This window comes from Acartia tonsa, chromosome 9 (genome assembly GCF_053477335.1).
Source record: "Acartia tonsa isolate MP-2025a chromosome 9, ASM5347733v1, whole genome shotgun sequence".
Taxonomy (NCBI): Eukaryota; Metazoa; Arthropoda; class Copepoda; order Calanoida; family Acartiidae; genus Acartia; species Acartia tonsa.
The window spans coordinates 31,539,895-31,559,970 of NC_137268.1; the positions used below are offsets into that span (position 1 = coordinate 31,539,895).

Genomic DNA, 20,076 nt, shown 5'->3' on the forward strand with positions numbered 1-20,076 from the left:
CCCGTTTTTTGTGTTTTAAATTAATTACAGCTCTTCATAATCAATTGTAGTACTTTAAAATTTTCTATACAATGAAGCCTAAATTTAAATTTTTTTTTTTTTTTAAATTTTACCACATTTGGAAGTTTTACCAAAAATGTGGTCAATTTTACAACTTTATTTTTCAGGTTAAGTCCGAATTTTCGGACTTAGACAAAAAACGCAATTTGGTCAATTTTTACCAAAAAGTTGGTCAAATTTGACAAGGTATTTTTTTGGACTCTGACAAAAAAATGAACTTTGTAAAATTTGACCAACTTTTTGGTAAAAATTGACAAGGTAAATTTTTAGGCTAAGTCCAGATTTTTGGACTTTGACAAAAAAAAAACTTGGTAAAATTTGACCAACTTTTTGGTAAAAATTTTTACTTTTTATTGAATTTTTTCGCATAAAAGAAGCTAACTTTTTTTTAAAACCTTGAAAATTATTTCATCATTTCTTTTAAAACATCCTCCCGCATCGTCAAAAATATATCAAATTTAATATTTACTTATTAGAGCTAGCTTCATACGAATTAAAATTAAAAGAAAAAAAATCCAGGTGTGTGTGTACGCAGATGTGCCGTGTGCATTTGAATTTATCGATTTTTCATCTTTAATATAAATATAAGCTTTCGTATATTCCCCTGAATGTTTCTAAAAGAAAGACAGAGATTTCGAATTATAGAGTAATTTCGCTACAAAACTTATATTTTTAAGTTTTGAAATTTATGGCACCTCTGTGCGCGCATGCGCACTATTGATAAGCTTATGATTATTTGAATATAGAGTGCCAAAAATAATTATTAGTTTTGATTCAATTTAATCAAATATTTTGAATCAAGAAGTAAATTACTACTAAATTTTCTCTAAATATTTAAATTTGTAGAATTTACAATTTGTTTGGAAGATTTTTTTTAAGCAAGATGTTTAAAAATGTGGCAAAATTGTGGAACAACAATGTTTCATGATTTCTATATTTATGTTGTCTTTGCCAACCGGAAATACCACCGAGATGGGTTTTTAAAAGATGAATGCCACATTTTTTCGGCGTTTTTTAGACATTGATTGATTGAACGTTGACGATAGAATTTCAAACAGAGTATATAACATAAAAATACTGAATTTTAAATTATTTTTTAAGCAATTTTTCTAATGTCTAACACAGCTCTAAAAAGATGCATTAATTAATATGCAGCAAAAATGGATTGAAGATAATCTTTTTTTTTCTATGAAGGCCGTACCATCAAAAGCAAAATAATTAAATAAATCATTGTATACTCTTTTAGATTTCGCGAATGTCGCGCTTGTTATTCATAGCGTAAAAAATGTCGAAAAAACGCGGCATTATCTTTTAAGAACCCGGCCGGAAGTAGATTCATATATATGGTTAACAACTATATATATTTAAATATTTTTTTTAATATTGAATGCACTATATTTTTTTTATATTCTATCGAATATATTTTATATGTCATTACAAAACTATATTACATTCAATATTAACATTAAAAAAAAATAACATCAATTTAAACTTTCGTAACCCTGTAATTGGTTATTGGCTTCAGTAGTTCAGTTCTATATAAACCACGGTCCACGCTTGAGCTAGCATCACCAGCATGGCTCTGCCTAGGCTTATAATTAGAAAGGCCAGGGTATTATTATTGGTTGAAAAGTTTGTACATTATTATTACAGGTATTGTGTCTTTAAAGGGACTGTGAACGTAAATTTTTCTCATCTTAATATCAAATCTTAACATTATCTCATTCATAATATCTCACAGATAGAGCAAAACGCGCTTTTGTTTGCTTAAAAAACGGCTTTTTCCGACGATTTTTATAAGGTACAGGGAAAGGAAGAAATTTTCCGTATTATATAAAATGTCCATTAAATTGATTTTTTCTCCCATTATAGCTAAAATTAAACTTTTTCACATAGTTCTAGATTTTTCCTAACAGTTAAGCTGACTTTTAACATAATCCTTGCTTTAAACCAATGTATAGTTACTTAGAAATTGATAAAATAAGCAATATTTTTTATTGAAAACCAAATACAATAACAAAGCCAGAAACAGGTTTTTTATTATTATCCAATTAACTTTAGATGGCCCATCTCTTGCCCACCTTTAATTACAAATTTGTAAATAATAAAGACGCTATATTTTTTTATAAACAGTCTGATAAAAGTGTAAACTAATTCTCCAAAGTGGGTTATTTATTGTCCAACACAATAAAAAAGGATATTATTATTTTAAATAACCTATGAGATTCAACCCTTTGTAGACAGTGAGGTATTTTTTTTGTCAATAATACGAATTTAAAATATGTCTTTATTACCTAACTACTACGTTATAAAAAAACTAATTGGCAATTTTATAGCATAAAATAAATCCTTAACAGTAAGTAAATTGTTTCAACTATATATGACAAGTTAAATATCCCTACAAACATTATAAGAATCAAAAACGTTCAGATTTTCCCTGTTTTTTCCTTTTTCCCTCTCAAAATACCATAAAATCAAGGCATTATTCCTGGATATTTTTGTTAATAGGACGTTTTTGGTTGATCAGTGTAGTGAAATGTGCTTAGTAAATGTTAAGATTTGATAATCAGATGAGAAATTTTTACGTTCACACTCCCTTTAATGGCTTTTCACATGTCTTATTTTATAAAGTAGGAAGGCTTTTTTTTGTCTGAAGCTTATGATCTCGGAATTTCACCTTGCATAGAGCATTCATAAAATGTACTGGGGTGCCCTTTCTTTACTGTTTAGTTTTAATAAGAATTAAAAAAAAAACAATATTAGGGTTACTTTTCCTAGGAGTGAGAATATATATATATAGTTATAAACATTCCCTGATCTTATGAGAAGCTAATTGAATAGGAGAACCATACAGATCGATCCAGCGGTTTGTAAGCTCAGCATTGTTAATTTTTAAAACATGCATTTTTAAACTCTCTTTACAAACTAGAATGGAAGAAAATAAAACCAAACAAATCAAATACATATAAGACCGATCTTTATTTATCCATCTTTCTTTATTACTTTAAATATATAATATTTATTTCCATATTTTTATTCTGTTCTTTACTTAGGAATGATAACTTTTTAACCTAACCAAAATATTCAGGGTCTGCTGTATTCCGGGCTGTTCCTGTACCACCTGGCGTCGTATGAGAGCGGCGGCGAGGCGCTGGTGTCCTGCGGCATGTTGGAGTCACTCCTTAAGGTCATACAGTTGGCCAGCAGTGAATTGGAACACATTACTTTTGTTACTAGGTATGTTTTTCATGGTTTGATATACAAGTATTACACTGAAAGCTAGGTAAAAAAACAAGGTTGACATCATCCATAATGTATATCATAGAAATAAAGAAAAATACGCACAATTTATAAAAATAAGTTTCTTTGTCTTTTAAAGCATGACCGACGGACGTAGTAAATTATATACTGGTTTCTCGCCGTCTGTCTTGAAAAGGATTGCATGTTAAAGATTGCATCACAGACGTATAAAGCGGACAAACAAAGCGTATTATAATAAAGTAGATTCTTTATAATAAGAAATATATTCAAAAGTTTAGAAAAATTAGTTTTTCATTCTTTTTCCAGCGTGGCTTCGAAACAAATTAAAATCGATTAGAAACGGTTCTCAGCCATAATGATAAAACATGTATACTGACCATTTTCCAAATAAAAATCATAATACAAGTACCAGTTTTGGTAGCCTAAGCCTTAAGCCTCTCAGGGCTAACAAAACTGGCTTTAATTATATGATTTTTATTTGAATATCCACAGAAAGCTATCTATAATACGATGGAATAAAAAATATTATTTAGGGCTGTAAGAGTGATAGATCTAATCACAAACCTGGACATGGCAAGTTTTTCAGACCCACGCGTGACTAACAACCTTCATCAACAGGCGGGAGTTAGAGGTGGACCACTGTAGGAAGCATCAACCCTTCCAGATCCAGGTATAACTTATTCCAGTATGGCTTCGAAACCGTAATATCTGGAGGATTAGAACTGGTTTTCAGTATAAGACTTTTCAGTAATTGAGAAAAAATCTTAGTGGGGGGACGGTATGATCAGGAATAAAACAATTAATTTAGACTTTTCATGGGTATGCTTCATGTCATCAAAAATTTAAAGATTTATATGTTTGGTACAATACCCCTAAGCGGCATAATAGTTGTGCCCTTATATTTTCAATTTTGAAATAGATGGTTTTAGTACATAAACAACAATCTTGTAGGTTGGAACTAAAGAGGAACGACTAACCAAAGTTATTGAGGAGGCAGAAACTATTCATGACGTAGCGGCCATAGCCGCTCAGGAGGAGCTGGCGGCGGCTCAGGATGCGGATGCTGTTGATCCCATTGCTGGTCCTAGTGGCTCAGGTTCTAGCTCTAGGCTAGCTTCTCATCTTATTCAACAGGTATGCATTGTTTATTTATACAGGGATCTTAAGGGATAAGACAATGGACGATAAGTTTTTTAAGTTGCAAGCCAACGAATGAGAGATGTGTTGATTAAACCTTCAAGACCAGTAAAACTTACAGTCCAGTGTAACTTCCTTTCCTGGCATTTATAGAAGTTGAATAAGAAATGATAAAATATTATAAAGATATGCGAAAATGTAAAAAAGAGATAGGATATATGAAGAAATATTGATTTTAATCTTATATTGTATAACACAAACTTTGCTTAAATAAAAATAAAATCCTATAACGTAGCCCTATACTATTGAAAATAGTTAAATGTAACAAAACATATTATTAATATCAATCTATCTGATTATTTAGGACGTACCCAAGCCTGGTTTGACCTGCCTACCCCAGCGGGCTGCCTTGCTAAAATCTATGCTCAACTTCTTAAAGAAGGCTATTCAGGAATGGGTTATTAAATTATTTAAGACGAAGTAAAATATTGTTTAAGTTTAAAAAAAGATTGTACTAAAATAATTTACGTTTCTGTAGACACAATGGGAAACATGGTTCTTATGGGATAGGACAAAAGACGAAGTATTGAAATTAAATCAAGATTTACCTAATAAAAATTAGGTACTCAAAGTTTTTGAGTTGACGAATAAGTAAACTTGTTTCTGAAACTTTGGATACCATTATGATATTTACACCATTTTACCCTCCCTGCCTGGGGTTTAGGTCTAAATTTATCTAATATTAGTACTTGTTTGGGACAGGGATCTAAAGGGACAAGACAATGGCGGATAAATTGATGTACATCAGCAATGATGATACACAAAATTACCCCTTCTGTGGAGTATAATTAGTTGTTGAAAGCTTTAGACACTTAACTTGATTAATCAACCATTCAAAATTCAATAAAAGTCCCTAGAGTTGTTAAAGCAACGAAGAAGAAAATAAAGCTTTGGGGACTAGTGTAATAAACAGTCCACTTCCTTCCTTCATTTAATCCTCCATAACTTAGGACCCCGTGTTCAGCAACTCCATACGCCACGTGATGGAGGGAAGTTTGCCCAACAGTTTGAAGCATATAATCAGTAATGCCGAGTACTATGGCCCCAGCCTGTTCTTGTTAGCCACGGATGTTGTTACTGCTTATGTTTTCCAGGTAAGCTTTCCCTTTATTTTTTCTCGTTCTGCGTTTTCAAAGATGTTTAGTTAGATAAGTTTGCTGATTTTTTTGCCACGTGTCAAGATGCCTGTAGGAAATGAATGAGGGGGGAGAGGGGGAGTCGAACCTACACACTTTTATTTTTGCTTTCAAAAGAAAAAATTTAGGTGTGAGAGTAAGGGGGGGGGGGGGAAGTTCTGACACATTTGCGTAAACAGCGAGTATAGGCTTTATCTTTGGGACGGACGGACAGACAGACAGACATCGTTCTACTTTGTATTATAGATTAGATATTTAGTAGGGAGGGATGGGACATTGGGCTGTAAATTACACTAGCCCCCAAAGTTTTCAAATAACATTTTCTTATTCTTTGGCCTAACAACCTTGGGTACTTTTATTGATTTTTTATTGGTTGGTTCATTAAGTTGAGTGTCCTAACATTTCAATCACTTATTGTAATCTACAGAAGGGGTAACGATGTGTATCATCATTAGAGATGAACATCAATTTATCAGCCATTGTCTTATCCCTTTATATCCCTGTAATTATCTAATTAACTAATGAGCAATTTTATTCCAGGTTGAATATCAGTGATACGAGGGAATGGGGCCGGTGCCCAGCAAATCCAGGAGGTTGCGCAACAGTTTTCGGCCAGAGCAGTAGAATCAAGAACACTTGTGTGTTTGGCGGCGCACCCAAGGGTCCTCAGCTGCGAGACATTGAGAACGGCTGCTGATTATTAGAATTATTATTTTATGTTCAAGTTAAATAAATATAAAAATACAACAAAAAATTTTATAATTTTTTCTATTTTTAAAAGCGAAGCTTCTCTATAATTAGGGTCAGTCGTTTTTTACCACTTTCTCACGATTTTTACCACCCGATTTTACCACAATTTTTGGTCAATTTTTACCCGATTTCCGGTAAAATTTTACCAATTTAGGACAAAAATATTACCAGGTGTTGAACAGTTTTACCACTTTTTCGGTAAAATCTTACAGAAATTTGCGGTAAGATTTTACCAAAAAAGTGGTAAAAATTGGTCAAAATCTGGTATAAATTTGCGTCCTAAAATGGTAATATTTTACCGGAAATCTGGTAAAATTTGACCGAAAATTGTGGTAAAAAAAGCTGGTAAAAACCGTGAGAAAATACCACAAAAAGTGTTTTTACCACGGTTACGGTAAAATTTTACCACCTTTTAAAACGTAAAGGCTGGTAAAATTTTACCGTAAAAGTGGTAAAAACTAGGTTTTTTTTCTGGTATTAATTCAGTCCTGGGTTCTCGCCGAATTAGGCCATTTGGAATCATTTGAGACCATGTAATACAGTAATTCTCCTGTGATTTTGAAGATATTGAAACAAAATCTTTTTAGGTTGGTAAGTAAAAAATATTTGAATAAAGAAAACGGCGGCGGGAACGCCGCTCCCGCCGTCCGCCGCCGTTTTCCGCCGCCACAAAAAAAAATTTATTGCATTTCTCGCCGAATTAGGCAATTTAGAATCATTTGAGACCATGTTATTTTTTTCAAAAATTTTTCCCCCTGCGTTTATGAAGGTATATCTTAAATACAGTATGCTACTCCCTTAGTTTTAGAGATAATTGGATGAAATCTTTTTGATTGTGTCACTAATTACCCCAAGTTTTGGTATCTTTCAAAAAAACGGCAGCAGCACCGCCGCTCCCGCCGTCCGCCGCCGTTTTCTGCCGCCACCAAAATTTATTTGCCGAATTAGGCAATTTTGAATCATATGAGACCATGTTATTTTTTCAAATTTTTTGGGGGGGCAGTGGCGGAAAACGGCGGCGGCGGATGGCGGGAGCAAGGTTGCTTGTAAGGGGAAATTTTTGAAAAAAAATAACTTTGTCTCATATTATTCTAAATTGCCTAATTCGGCGAGAAATGATAAAATTTTTTTTTTGTGGCGGCAGAAATCAGCGGCGGATGGCGGAAGCGGCGGTTCCGCCGCCGTTTTCTTAATTCAAATATTTTTTACTTACCAACCTAAAGAGATTTTGTTTGAATATCTTTAAAAGCACAGGAGTAGCTCTGAATTTAAGATATACATTGATAAACGAGAATTTGAAAAAAGTCCCCCCGCAGGGGTGCTTGTAAGGGGAAAATTTTTTGAAAAAAATAACATGGTCTCAAATGATTCCAAATTGCCTTATTCGGCGAGAAATGCATTAAAAATTTTTTTTTTGGTGGCGGCGGAAAACGGCGGCGGACGGCGGGAGCGGCGGTCCCGCCGCCATTTTTTATTCAAATATTTTCAAATATTTTTTTACTGACCTACCTAAAAAGATTTTGTTTCAATATCTTTAAAAGCACAGGAGTAGCACTGAATTTAAGATATACATTGATAAACGAGAATTTGAAAAAAATTCTTGTAAGGGGAAAAATTTTTGAAAAAAATAACATGGTCTCAAATGATTCCAAATTGCCTAATTCGGCGAGAAATGCAATAAAAAAAATTTGGTGGCGGCGGAAAACGGCGGCGGGAGCGGCGGTCCCGCCGCGGTTTTTTTTAAAAGATACCAATAGTTGGGGTAATTAGTGACCCAGCCCAAAAGATTTCATCCAATTATCTCTAAAACTAATGGAGTAGCACCCAAAATAAAATTGCTGGTATGTCGTGTGACGAGTCACCACATTCCCCTCCCCCCCCCCTTTTATAGTAGAAGTATCAAAACATAAATTTCGGCGGCTGCAGCTGTACTTGGCAGCTTCTAGCCGCCGCAGTCGGCGGGAAAACGGCGGATCTTAATGAAATTTTAATACGTTATGTAGACATGTAAGAAAAGCTTAAGTTTAAAATTTGAAGTCTCGTAAGTTAAAAATTGCGGCCACTGGAGCCTTTTAAAGATTTCTGGAGACCTGGAGGATCATACCTGGAACCTGAAATTGACTTGAACACAACTATAGAATATTATAGTATTTGGTAAGATAAAATGCTTTTTTTTAAGTCAAAAAAATATTTTTGCTCTTTACATGGATGACCTTGCCAGGTTTGCTGGCATCCTGTGCCCGCCAGGATGGAGTTATTTAAAATTTCCAACTCTCAGTTATGTGTCATACCCACACTTAAAAAGTCACGCAGTTTGGGCTCTTTATCTTTCACATACAGAAAATGAGATAGAAAAAACCGCAGGGGGGCCTCCCCCCCCCCCCTGACCGTTAAGGGTTAAGGAAGTTGTCAATGTTAACCTTGTTCGTTTTGCATATTTGTTTTTTTTTCTGTCCATCATTTACAATTTTTAATTATTGGAACTGAAACTTGGATAAAAGGAAGATAAAAACACAAAGAATTCGGCGCCAATAACCAAAATACCATCTTGCCCTCCACTTAAAAAAAATAAGAAAGGGGAAGAACTACCCAACACACTTTAGGGCGAAACCCCCAGAGGCTTTTGGTGAAGCTATTATTAATGTAAAAACGCAAAAAAACATTTATACCCCTTTATTAATATTTATAACAAAAGGTTTAGTGATTTTATATATTAAAAATGGATAAAAATTATAAAATATTGTTTTCAACCAAAAAGTTCTAAAAATAAAATTTTGTTGCTAGGTTGGATTCCTCTAGAGTCAAAGTCCCCAAAAGCTGAGTGCGAAGCCACTGGTTGAATATAAGCAAGGATGAACAAATTACTGAAAAGGATAAATGATAATCGTTATATCCTATTATACAAAGTAGTAAGCATTTTTTTGTCTGAAGCTTAAGATATCAAAAAACTATTCAACCGATTTGATTCTCTATTTCAGGTAAGGTTCACATATGTCCTGTTGTGGTTTTAGGTTATTTTATTTTGGTTTGGTTTCATGCTATTTTTCATTCCGATCTCTGCCACTTCTAAAGAGACTCCCTTAGATGATTGGGGCGTAGCCGCTAGTTAATAATAATAATATTGAACTAACTGAGAACAAAATTTTGAACCCAAGCTCTATGATTCTTAATATGATTTTTTGTTTAATTTACGTATTTGTAGAGTGGCTACACTAAAAAGTATGTCTATTCATTGTAAGAACAATTACATTAAATGAAAGTTAGGTGTCAAAAATGATAAATTATCAGCATTTATTTCTATAGTAGACCAACGTACTGTTTAATAATTATTAAATAGTTGCCACGCCTAACGTCCTTAAAGTTACAGGACATTCTTTAAATATTAGAAAATATTTGAAATGATATTGTCATATTTTTTCAAGTACGGTTTCGAAACCGATTAATATCAGCTGGATTAGAACCATTTCTTAGCCTTGCTGAAAAAATTTTTTACCAATAATATCTAATATTATATTTTTTTCATTTTAATAATATCCGCGCGGGTAAGCTCTCATTAATATAATGTGATAAATAACTATTATTTTAAGAACTAAATAATACGACCTTTATAAAGCAATTTCCTTTCATTTTGATATATTTTGCCTATAATAAAAATGTTTATCTGGTCAGGGGCGTAAAAATTTTGGGGGGGGGGTAATCGGCCCCATGACCCCCCCCCCCTTGGACGCCTATGAGTAGCGTGAGGTAGAGGGGCGTCAACACCACCCTTAAAATTTATCTTGGAAAGTCCTGTCTTCCGCCTTTTCGACCCAATAATGGTTTCACACCCCCTTGATCATTCGCTATGCACGCCACTGCATCCAATACCAGAGTGAAAGAGAGGGGACATTAGACTGTTTATTACACTAGTCCCCAAAGTTTTATGATAACATTTTCTTTTTTCGTGGGGATTTTTAATGAACTTTGATTGTTTTTTTTTTATAAAGGTGAGTGTCCATACGTTTAAACCTCCAATTATAAGCTACAGAAGGTTTTTATGTGTATTAACATTTTCAACCGTTGCATTGTCTTATCCCTTTAGATCCCTGATCCTATACCAATCTTGTCCTTTACACTCATTTTTTATTATTTTATGCTTCTTTGACTTTAAAATAGCGTTTAATAACGCGCGTAAAAAAAAAGAAATAATTTTCTATAATTAGGGTACGTCCGAACGTAACGGATAGCTCTTATCGATTTGCAAGATGATTTCTGTAACAGTTAGGTACAATTTAGAACTCATAGCAACACAATAATCTCGCAGGTTCATCCAAACATGTTGATTTTAAACTTTTTTAACGTTAATTTTTACATTTTAGGAGTATCATATATCATATCAATATTAAACTTTGCAAGATGATTCCTGTAGTAGTAAGGTACAATTTAGAAAGCATAGCAACTCTATAATGGTTACTACAATGTCCGTGCGTCTAATTTAAACATGTTGATTTTTAACAACTTTGTATGTGATTTAATTATCCGAATTATCTAATTTTTGGAATACGGAGTGAAGCATCTCTATAAGAAAGTCAAAAATGTAAGTATGTTCTTAAAAATAATCTTTTTAACAAAGTTATTTACTGGTTGCTCATTGAAAAATAAATATATTTTTAATAGCAGCAGAGAAAATAAAATATAAAGAACTACTTTTCCTTTCACTATAAACATAAAGTCCCTTAGAATGACAGGAAATATAATTTTGATCCTATTACCTACAAAAATTTTAAAAATAGGACCAAAAACACCTAACATAAGTGAAATAAGTAAAAAAAGCTGCTTTAAAGAAGTTCTAGCTTTGAATGGCAGCTGAGTAAATTTCATTTCTGCCATAGCATTACAGACTCATGGATGAACTGATAAACGGACATGTGGACAAAGTGAATCATAGAATTCTTCAATGACTTAAGGGGGGGGGGGGGGAGGGCTAAAAAGTTAACATCTCCAATGGTGATAAAGAAATTTACCGCTTCTGTAGAATAGGATTATTGGTAAAAACGTTTAGACAAATCAAAATTTAATAAAAGTACCAAAAGTTTTGGACCCTACAAATCTTTTAATGTGATTTAAAAACTTGGGTACTGGTATAATGAACAGTTTAATTTTACTACCTCCCTGGCAAAATTTAAAATAGGATTAAACTAGGATGATAACATACATAAAAGCAAAAACATAAAATGATTTGCCAATATTTAGACTAAATTAACAATGGCAGGGCAGCCACAGTGCAATCTAGTGGGACATCCAAAAAATTTAAAATCGACTTTTATCTATCCTAGGAATTAATAATGGCTATAAGTAGACAGCTAGAAAAGAAATTTTTAAAATAAATTAATTTTTGACGGATTTATGCCATTTTTTTAAAAAGGTAGTGAAAAACTTCTTGTCAGTTTTCATGATTTTCCAGATTATTTTACCCATTTTTTTCAAAGCAACAAAAAATACATTTACATTTAGCTTATGCAAATATTTTTTTCGGGGTGTAAAATTACATTTTGTGAGAAAATTTCACCAAAAATATTAAGATTTTAACTCCAAAAAATAAGTTTTCTATATTTTACCCAAAAACGGCCAGGAGGCCCCGGGTTTTGCAGTAATAATATCAATATGCAACATGTATTGTGTATAAAACAATTTTTACAATCTGGGGCCTCCCGGCCGTTTTTGAGTAATTGAGCCTTTTACATTGCATGGTTTGAACAATTTCTTTCTTGTTAATTTCAAATTTTCCCTTGTTAAAGGGTGAAGGAGTCATTTTAGAGCCAAAACTCATCTGTGCAATGTTTTACAACTTTTTTAGGCGGATCTTTCTTTACTTCTGCATTATTTGCCTCCGACGAACCGTTTCGCCGTTATTTGCCGCCATTGGCGTGATTTTTAACGATTTTTGCCGTTCTCGCGGTTTTAATGGACATTTACGTGTTAAAGGAGTCGTTAAATAAAGATGACTTATAAATACTTTTATTTTAGCAATTAAATTTGCTAAATTTCATATTTTCAAGAAAAATTTGTATTTGTAACCAGTTTCGGTCTAGACGAAATTCAAATTAGCGGATTTTTATAATATTTGCCAAAACCTTATAATATATGCGTGTGAGAGAGAGAGAGAACAATATGCATGTGAGAAGTAATTATGTTTATATTTTTATACAAACTTTAAATGAAGATAGCTAGACTTAGAAAAAAGCTATTAACACAAAATCAAAAGTTTAAAAAAAAATATGTTGTTGTTGTTTATTTCTGAAAAAAAATTATTTGAAAATATGCCATATAAGTGTCCTATTTTACTTATACTGGACCTACCTAAAAATGCCTGGACTCGAACTGGGTGCACCTATATTCTTATTAACAAACATTGTTTGCATTGAAGAAATATTCACATAGACGTTTATTTTGTTAAAATATGCCTATCCTAACTAAAGTTATGAAGGTTTATAGATTTTTTAAAAATAGGGTAGCTTTGCTCCTCTAAAACAGCAAGACGTACTTACCAAATGCACAATAGAAGTTAACAGAGGCAAACTTAAGCTATTTCCTAGCTAAAGCAAAAAAATTTCATTATTTCTTCAAATACAAGCTTATTTATGGAAGTTTACTTTTGTCTACTCTTAATGTCCCGATTTTTGGCAAAAGATCGCACTTTAATTGACCAATGGTAAGCCAGTATGAAGTCATTTTTTATAGGCACTTTAATTGACCAATGGTAAGCCAGTATGACGTCATTTTTTATAAGCACTATTAAAAGCTCCCATATGAATCTTTACACACAATTGCAGTAGACAGTAAAACAGCGGAGAAAAACATATATCTAATGAAACAATTTGATGAATTCTAGAGCAATACAGTCATACAGACGGACAAAGCAAAATAAAGTTTAGCTGTGCATTATTTCACCAAAACTGTCTAAAATCTTAAAGGGCGAATATAGGTTTGATATAACATGAGCTTATTTCAAAGGTGCCATTATATAGATTATAAATAACTTAATGACATTGACATATTTAACTGTATAAGTCTGTTTCTAGCCAAAAACCGATCCAATTCGTCGAAAGAATTACGTCATTTTGTGTAACCAATGTAGTTCCCTAAGAAATCCAAACATCACTGCATCACACAAGGCTGTGTCTGAAGGTTGAATTATAAAGCTTCTGTTCAATCATAGTCATAATGAAGAGGAAAGGATTTGACAGACATTGGATGCTGCAACTTTAACTTTTGATCAAATAAATTTATCATAAAATAATTATGTAAAGTACATTGAAAAAGTAAGGGCTGAACCACTAATTTCAAAAAAATATTTCAAAATTAAAATATTATTTTTTTTGCTAAAAGTTGCATCATGTTTGTGTGTGTGTGTTCGTGTTACATATCGTAATTAGGGTAAATATTTCATAAGGGATTAATCACAGATCCTCATAGAGAAAATAAATTTTAAAACGTATTATTTACCCTTGATGCTATATTTGAGGCACTCTTGCGTAAAATATTTTGACGGAAATTAAAAAATTAACAAAATAATATACAATTAAAAGAAATAAACATTTAAATTATCATATAAGATACATGCCAATATAACAATCAAATTAATTTAAGAAAAATAATGAAAAAAAGGTCCTATAATGGTTAAAAAAACTATTTTGTTGACTATCTGATTTATCATATGTTGAAGTGAACGCAAAAATTGTAAAATCTACTTAAGAATTTTTTGAATTTTTAAATTTAGCATAGTTATTTTAAAAGTATGTAATGGCACCTTTCATATAAGCTCATATCATATTGAACCTATATTTGCCCTTTAAATGGTAAATGAAGAAAATGAAAACAAAATGCCTAGGATATATTTTTTATGTATTTTTTAACATTTTGAACATTTTTCTGTTATTTTGTCATTTTTGTATTTTTCTTAATTAGCAAATAAATTAATACGCAATTAGCAAAGCTTGGGAGTTACAGCCTCATCAGCTGGGCAGCAATGGGAAGTCTTCTATGGAATTTTGTAAAGACCAATAGGATAGGTTGCTCTATACAATATTCCACACATTCCACAAACTGTCTGAAACAAAACTACTCTGAAAATAAGAGGATGATTTTATCCAGTATTACTACGAAACCGATTAAACTCTGGTGGATTAGAACCAGTGCTCAGTCAAACGGAAAAAGTATGTATAGCATCATATTATATCCAGTTTTCTACTAATATAAAAATGTACAATCATAAATTTAAACCAGTTTTCTAGCCCGTGCTATTGGTTTTAATATTATAATTGTACATTTTTATATCTGCAGAAAGCTGTCTGTAATTCATTAATCCAACAAGGATGACAACATCCATAAGTAGCGAAGCACAAAAATTCGTGGATGGGACTGACGGGCATTGTTGTTTTCTTCTAACGACGGGAAAATAAATTTTGATATCTTTAACTGAAAAAATGTTGAAAATCGATCCATAAACACCAAAAATATGAGAGAAAATGTAAAAAATATAAAAATTGCCAAAAACCTGCAAAAATGCAGTCTGACCGTCATTGTTGATTTCTTCAAATGACGGGAAATTTAATTTCGATATCTTTAACTGAAAAAAATTTGAAAATCAGTCCATAAACACCAAAGATATGGGGAAAAATTTATAAGATATAAAAATAGCCAAAAACCTGCAAAAAGGCAGTCTGACCGTCATTGTTGTTTTCTTCAAACGACGGAGAAATTTAATTTTGATATCTTTAACTGAAAAAATTCTGAAAATCGGACCATAAACACCAAAGATATGGGGGGAAATGTAAAAAATATAAAAATAGCCAAAAGCCTGCAAAAAGGCAGTCTGACCGTCATTGTTGGTTCTCCGAACGACGGAAAATTTAATTTTGATATCTCTAACTGAAAAAATTTTGAAAATCGGACCATAAACACTGAAGATATGGAGAAAAAATATAAAAATAGCCTAAAACCTGCTAAAAAGCGGTCCGACCGCTAATGATGTTTTATAGTCAATTGTGCTCCTTAATGATGGGAATGTTGTCAAAAAATTTCAGCATTCTATCTTTTTCTAGGAGCTGAGTAAATCCCATTTCCCCCATAGCGTTACGGATGGACTGACGGACTGACGGACAAAGTGAATTATAGAGTTATAGAATTATAAATATTTTAAAAGTTACCTCATTACTAAATAACTTCTGGCCACATATGTTTTCTCTATAATATTTCAAATATAAAAACAACAACATTAATTTATAGTTGTTTTTCATATTTTCTTTATCATATTCAATATTTTACATTTAAAGCATGTCTTATAATAGAAATTTTAAAATAAGTTTTCAAATTTTTTTCTTGTTGGATTTTTTTAAACCTTAGTTTTAAGTAAATGTTTAATGCCTTTTCTAAAATAGATATCTAATAACATGAAAACAAGATTAGTCTTCATGAAAAATTGTCCAGGCTTGATTATTTGGTTAAAGAATTGTAAGATTCATTCATCTAGCTTTACTATTACCAAAGTTGGAGTTCTTGAAAGAAATGAAAACTAAACCAATATTTTCTACCAAATTAGTTTTTCTATAAATATTTAAATTACCTAGACAATCTGAAGTACCCTTCCTCTCCCCAATTTTTACCCCATGAGTTTCTAATTAACCAGTAATCTCCATATTTGCTATCTGTACCATATCTAATATATATTCATTGAAATTATTTATTGTATAATTGAAATTTCTTATACAAATCTTTTGCTTACTGTTTATCTAAATCTATGATCAGACATATAGTTGAAAATTGGATTTTATAGATCTCATCAATCAATAAAATTTTGTTAATCCATTGTAAAAATGCTTATTGTATGTAAGTAGATATGTAAAAGAAAAGTTTAAAGTATAGAAAAGTTTAATGTTCATGTTTTATTATTACCCTACAATTTGGACAGCATGGCTGAACTTTATTGGTTCATCGAAGTTACACTTAAGTACTCCACTTTTATAATTCTAAATAAGAACAAAAAGAAATGGTTTTAAGTTTCATATAAATTACAAAATCTAATAAATAATATATTTTTGAGGAAGAAAAATTTTTTTTCGTAATGATATATTATATTTCATGCTACTAAGTTTAATTCTAAAAGATTGAAATAAAGTCAGGTGAGGTATTAATGTTTAAGTCTTACGTGTAAAAATTTAGCTCCACCCATCTGAACCCCCAATGGACCAACATTTGCAATATGGTTTAGGACTGCATTCAAATCATTACTTTCAAGTTCGCCAAAGTCTTGGATACCAATAGCTGGTTTTTTAATGTTATGATTGCAAATTACCATATCTCTATCTGTGGCACAGGATTGGCAAATATTGTTGAATCAAGTAAACATTTAATTGACACATATCTCTACCAATTTTTTTTTTCATAGAACATAAAACTGATTATTAAACTGTTTTTAACCTATTTTTAAAATGTATATCAAAAATATACTATGACACCAGTAGAATCAGACTGCAGACTCCAAATTTGAATTAAGTCCCCAATAAACTTTTTTAGGGGGATTCAAAAATTAATTATTAAATAAATGGGTTTTTGTTTTCTTGGGGTAATATTGTGGCTTAGAGAACAATTTTATATAATTCACGTTATATTGATACAATAACAAAAACATTATTCTGTTCAATGGAAATAATTTTTTTTTCTAAAACAATTAATTTCAGTGAAAAATTTAACATAATACAATAAAACACATAATGCTAAAGTCAAACCAATAAGATTTCTTGTTTCATTTCAATTCTTTATAATTTTCGAAAGAGTGTTTTCACAAACTGACTTATTCATAATGTAGTTAAATAATTTTTATTTAATTAAAATGAAAAGAATGAAAACTATACACGTAAAAGATACATACTTTTTAAAAATATTTAAAAAAAATAAGTTTGAATAATCTTATTTGATATCATATTTGTAATTGTGACAAAAATAATTTTGTTTTATTGCATAAACATTTGTTGTCATCTTGTCATGTTGTCATCAATTTTAACCTTTTACAGCCAATTTTTATGTGTTTAAAATAGGTGATAGAACACAAACATGTTAATGTTAATTCATTGGTATATTGTAAAGATTTAACTTTTTAGTGAATTTTTATAGTAAAATCATAAGGCCTAATTTTACTCTTTACCAGAATACAATATTTATGAAGCAAAACACTCTAAAAGCTACGAATTTTACCCAAATAAAAAAAGACCTTTTGCTCTGGTCAAAATGACCACGGCAACAGTAAAAATTAATATTTAAATCCCCCCAAAAAAGTTTATTGGGTACTTAATTCAAATTTAGGCTCTGCAGTCTTATTCTACTGGTGTCATAGTATATTTTTTATATACGTTTTAAAAATAGGTTAAAAACAGTTTAATGTGTTGATGTCTTGGTATTTTACCAACTGGAATTTTCACATATCTCATCCAATCAAACATGATCTTTAGAAAGCTATGAGGTTACTTTAAGTTCAACAATGTGATACCTGGATTCACTAGTGATGAGGTGTATGGATACTGTTCAGATGTGGAAATTCCAAATAACTTGACATAATTATATGCCAACCAGTCATTACCACCTCTACAACCTCCAGACGAAATATTCCTTATGTTTGGCACACAAGAAACAAGCTGATTTCAATTATATTTTTTAACCATAATGTAATTTGGCAATCTGTAACAATGAAGTCTCTTTGAGAAAATTGAGTGTTTATCTTGCTAACATATGTCATATGAATGTGACAAGGATAAGCAGGTAAGAGGTTTTGTGACATATCTGCTTAGTATATTGATTTAATTGTCAGTTAGGCCAGTATATCCCTGTATAAAACAATCTTTTTTTTAACATCTGCCTCAAGCAATAAGTTGTGTAAAATCCTATAGTAAAATTTTAAGGATAAAAAAATATTTTCATAACCTCTTGAACGCTCAACTCAGCTTTAGAAACATTAGCTAATGCAGCATAAGATTCAAGTTGTTCTGTTGCTCTAAATGCCCAACACGAGCCACAAGTACCCTAGAATATGAAGAAGAAAATTTAAACTTATAATTCATTAATTAAAGTGATAACTAAATTTACCTGGTCTTTAACTTTAGTGACTACCCCAGATTGTCTCCAATCAACTCTGTTTGGAATTTTCTCTAAAAAGCTTTCAGAAATCCTTTCTGCAATAAAAAAAAACAAATTCTAAATTTTATCCATGCAATTTAAATTACCTTTGAAGCTTGAATAAGTATAGAATTCTTACTTCTACTTTGTTCTCCTATTGTTGAGTCAAAAGTATCAATGTTGCAGGTGTATGTTTGTTCAAATTCTTCATCAGTTAAATCAGAGAATTGATTCACCTAATACATTTTCATTTAAATCATACTACTTATTCAGAACAATAATTTTTTTTATGGGGGAGGGGGTGGAAGGTAGTAATCATCCTTTATATTGATCAATACTTAAAAGTTGTACCCCATTCTACAACTTAATCAGACCCCTTTTATCCTAGCAATCAACACCCCCCCCTTCCTCTAACCTTTAAGGGTTAATGAATAAAATATGTACTTCATTAAAATACAAACCCCCATTGTCCAAGTTCTGTTTGGATTAGAGTTGTGGTAATTTATCTTAACTAAGTTGCTCTGGAACAATTTGAACCTGAAATTGGTATTCTGATGCCTATTAGAGATATCTGTGATAATACTACAATTAAATTTATCTTATCTTGATAAATCAATAAATGTGTAATTAAAAGGTCTTGAAATATTTGTTCCTTTACAGGGTCCTTGGTTTAGTTATATATCAGAGGCTATCAGATTATTCAAAGAAAGACTTATTACAAATTCAGGGTCATAAATCATCATAAAATATTTTAATACCTTTAGAGTTAAATTTTCAATGGTTCTGATAATATAGATAATGTTTTAACAGAATTTACCTTTTATAATTCTCAAACTTTCCATAGAATTTTCTGTAGGTTTTCTTAAAATCTTGAAACTGCATTTGAGCCACCCTGAGGAAGTTTGAATGATACCAAGCAGGATGCTGAGTATGTTGTGAAATACTGATATCCATGTAGAACAACATAATTGTGGCTGTTAGTAAAATCTAATAATATCACACAAGAAAATCTAATTTCATTAATGTCAAGATTAAGAAATGTAAGAAAAAAAGGGTCATGGAAAGAAAACAAAGTAGCGGGTTTTCTTCGTATTTTCTTAGTACCTTTTGATAGGTTATTTTTTAGGTTAGGTAAATGTTAATGATTGTCCCACAGGGTTAAGAAATAGGCCCCGCAGGTCTAGAGTCATAGGGGCTAGAAATAGGAGAAAAGCTACTGTGAAAATGCGACAAAACACACTACTGTGTTTTCTTTCCATGATCTGAAGAAAAATTTAATAAACCTATGTAAATAAATATCTTTTTTATATTGGAGTTTTTCATAAGATTATCTTATTTTATCATTAAATTAGCATTATACAAACCAAAGAAGATACAAACTTAAAAAAATTTTAGTAATAAAATAAAATATGAAATGATTTAAGTGTGAATATTCCTTCATTGTGATGTGCTGGTCAAATAAAGACTGAACACTTTAATTTACATATTATTCCAAAACAATCCTTTATAGTTATCCATTAAGCTA

General features: G+C 31.3%; 3 protein-coding genes across 4 annotated transcripts; 2 read left to right on the forward strand and 1 right to left on the reverse strand.

Annotated features, from left to right (window-relative positions):
- The first annotated feature begins 1,580 nt into the window (after positions 1 to 1,580).
- LOC145328778 (E3 ubiquitin-protein ligase HUWE1-like) lies at positions 1,581 to 4,915 on the forward strand. 2 transcript variants are annotated; one of them, XR_013882627.1, is made up of 5 exons: positions 1,581 to 1,713; positions 3,149 to 3,297; positions 3,855 to 3,991; positions 4,273 to 4,455; positions 4,823 to 4,915. XR_013882627.1 is itself a non-coding variant. In XM_080172633.1 (3 exons), exons 1-2 carry the CDS (start codon positions 3,227 to 3,229, stop codon positions 3,964 to 3,966), a joined length of 183 nt encoding a protein of 60 aa, XP_080028759.1. In that variant the 5' UTR covers positions 2,057 to 3,226; the 3' UTR covers positions 3,967 to 3,991; positions 4,273 to 4,412. The 2 variants fall into 2 exon arrangements, 1 of the variants encoding a protein (XP_080028759.1); XM_080172633.1 differs by lacking the exons at positions 1,581 to 1,713; positions 4,823 to 4,915 and having other exon boundaries at positions 2,057 to 3,297; positions 4,273 to 4,412.
- A 569-nt stretch (positions 4,916 to 5,484) lies between these two features.
- On the forward strand, positions 5,485 to 6,408 carry LOC145328779 (uncharacterized). The gene is made up of 2 exons (XM_080172634.1): positions 5,485 to 5,612; positions 6,195 to 6,408. Exons 1-2 carry the CDS (start codon positions 5,587 to 5,589, stop codon positions 6,349 to 6,351), a joined length of 183 nt encoding a protein of 60 aa, XP_080028760.1. The 5' UTR covers positions 5,485 to 5,586; the 3' UTR covers positions 6,352 to 6,408.
- Positions 6,409 to 13,881: 7,473 nt separating this feature from the next.
- On the reverse strand, positions 13,882 to 20,016 carry LOC145327827 (cathepsin L-like proteinase). The gene is made up of 11 exons (XM_080171374.1): positions 19,369 to 20,016; positions 19,013 to 19,088; positions 18,691 to 18,787; positions 18,522 to 18,607; positions 18,360 to 18,458; positions 17,929 to 18,073; positions 16,591 to 16,748; positions 16,338 to 16,411; positions 16,009 to 16,101; positions 15,593 to 15,629; positions 13,882 to 14,493 (listed from the first exon to the last, which is right to left on the reverse strand). Exons 1-11 carry the CDS (start codon positions 19,515 to 19,517, stop codon positions 14,425 to 14,427), a joined length of 1,083 nt encoding a protein of 360 aa, XP_080027500.1. The 5' UTR covers positions 19,518 to 20,016; the 3' UTR covers positions 13,882 to 14,424.
- Between the last annotated feature and the right edge of the window lie 60 nt (positions 20,017 to 20,076).

Bases quoted from the DNA above. Each gene is read 5' to 3' on its own strand.
- LOC145328778 (XM_080172633.1), top strand. From the start codon at position 3,227: ATGTTGGAGTCACTCCTTAAGGTCATACAGTTGGCCAGCAGTGAATTG. The intron at 3,298-3,854 runs GTATGTTTTTCA...AATATTATTTAG, and splicing joins CACATTACTTTTGTTACTAG to GGCTGTAAGAGTGATAGATC.
- LOC145328779 (XM_080172634.1), top strand. From the start codon at position 5,587: ATGTTGTTACTGCTTATGTTTTCCAG. The intron at 5,613-6,194 runs GTAAGCTTTCCC...ATTTTATTCCAG, and splicing joins TTACTGCTTATGTTTTCCAG to GTTGAATATCAGTGATACGA.
- LOC145327827 (XM_080171374.1), bottom strand. From the start codon at position 19,517: ATGTTGTTCTACATGGATATCAGTATTTCACAACATACTCAGCATCCT. The intron at 19,089-19,368 runs GTAAATTCTGTT...TACCAATTTCAG, and splicing joins AAGTTTGAGAATTATAAAAG to GTTCAAATTGTTCCAGAGCA. The intron at 14,494-15,592 runs GTAACTTTTAAA...GTTTTGTTTCAG, and splicing joins AGAAGTTATTTAGTAATGAG to ACAGTTTGTGGAATGTGTGG.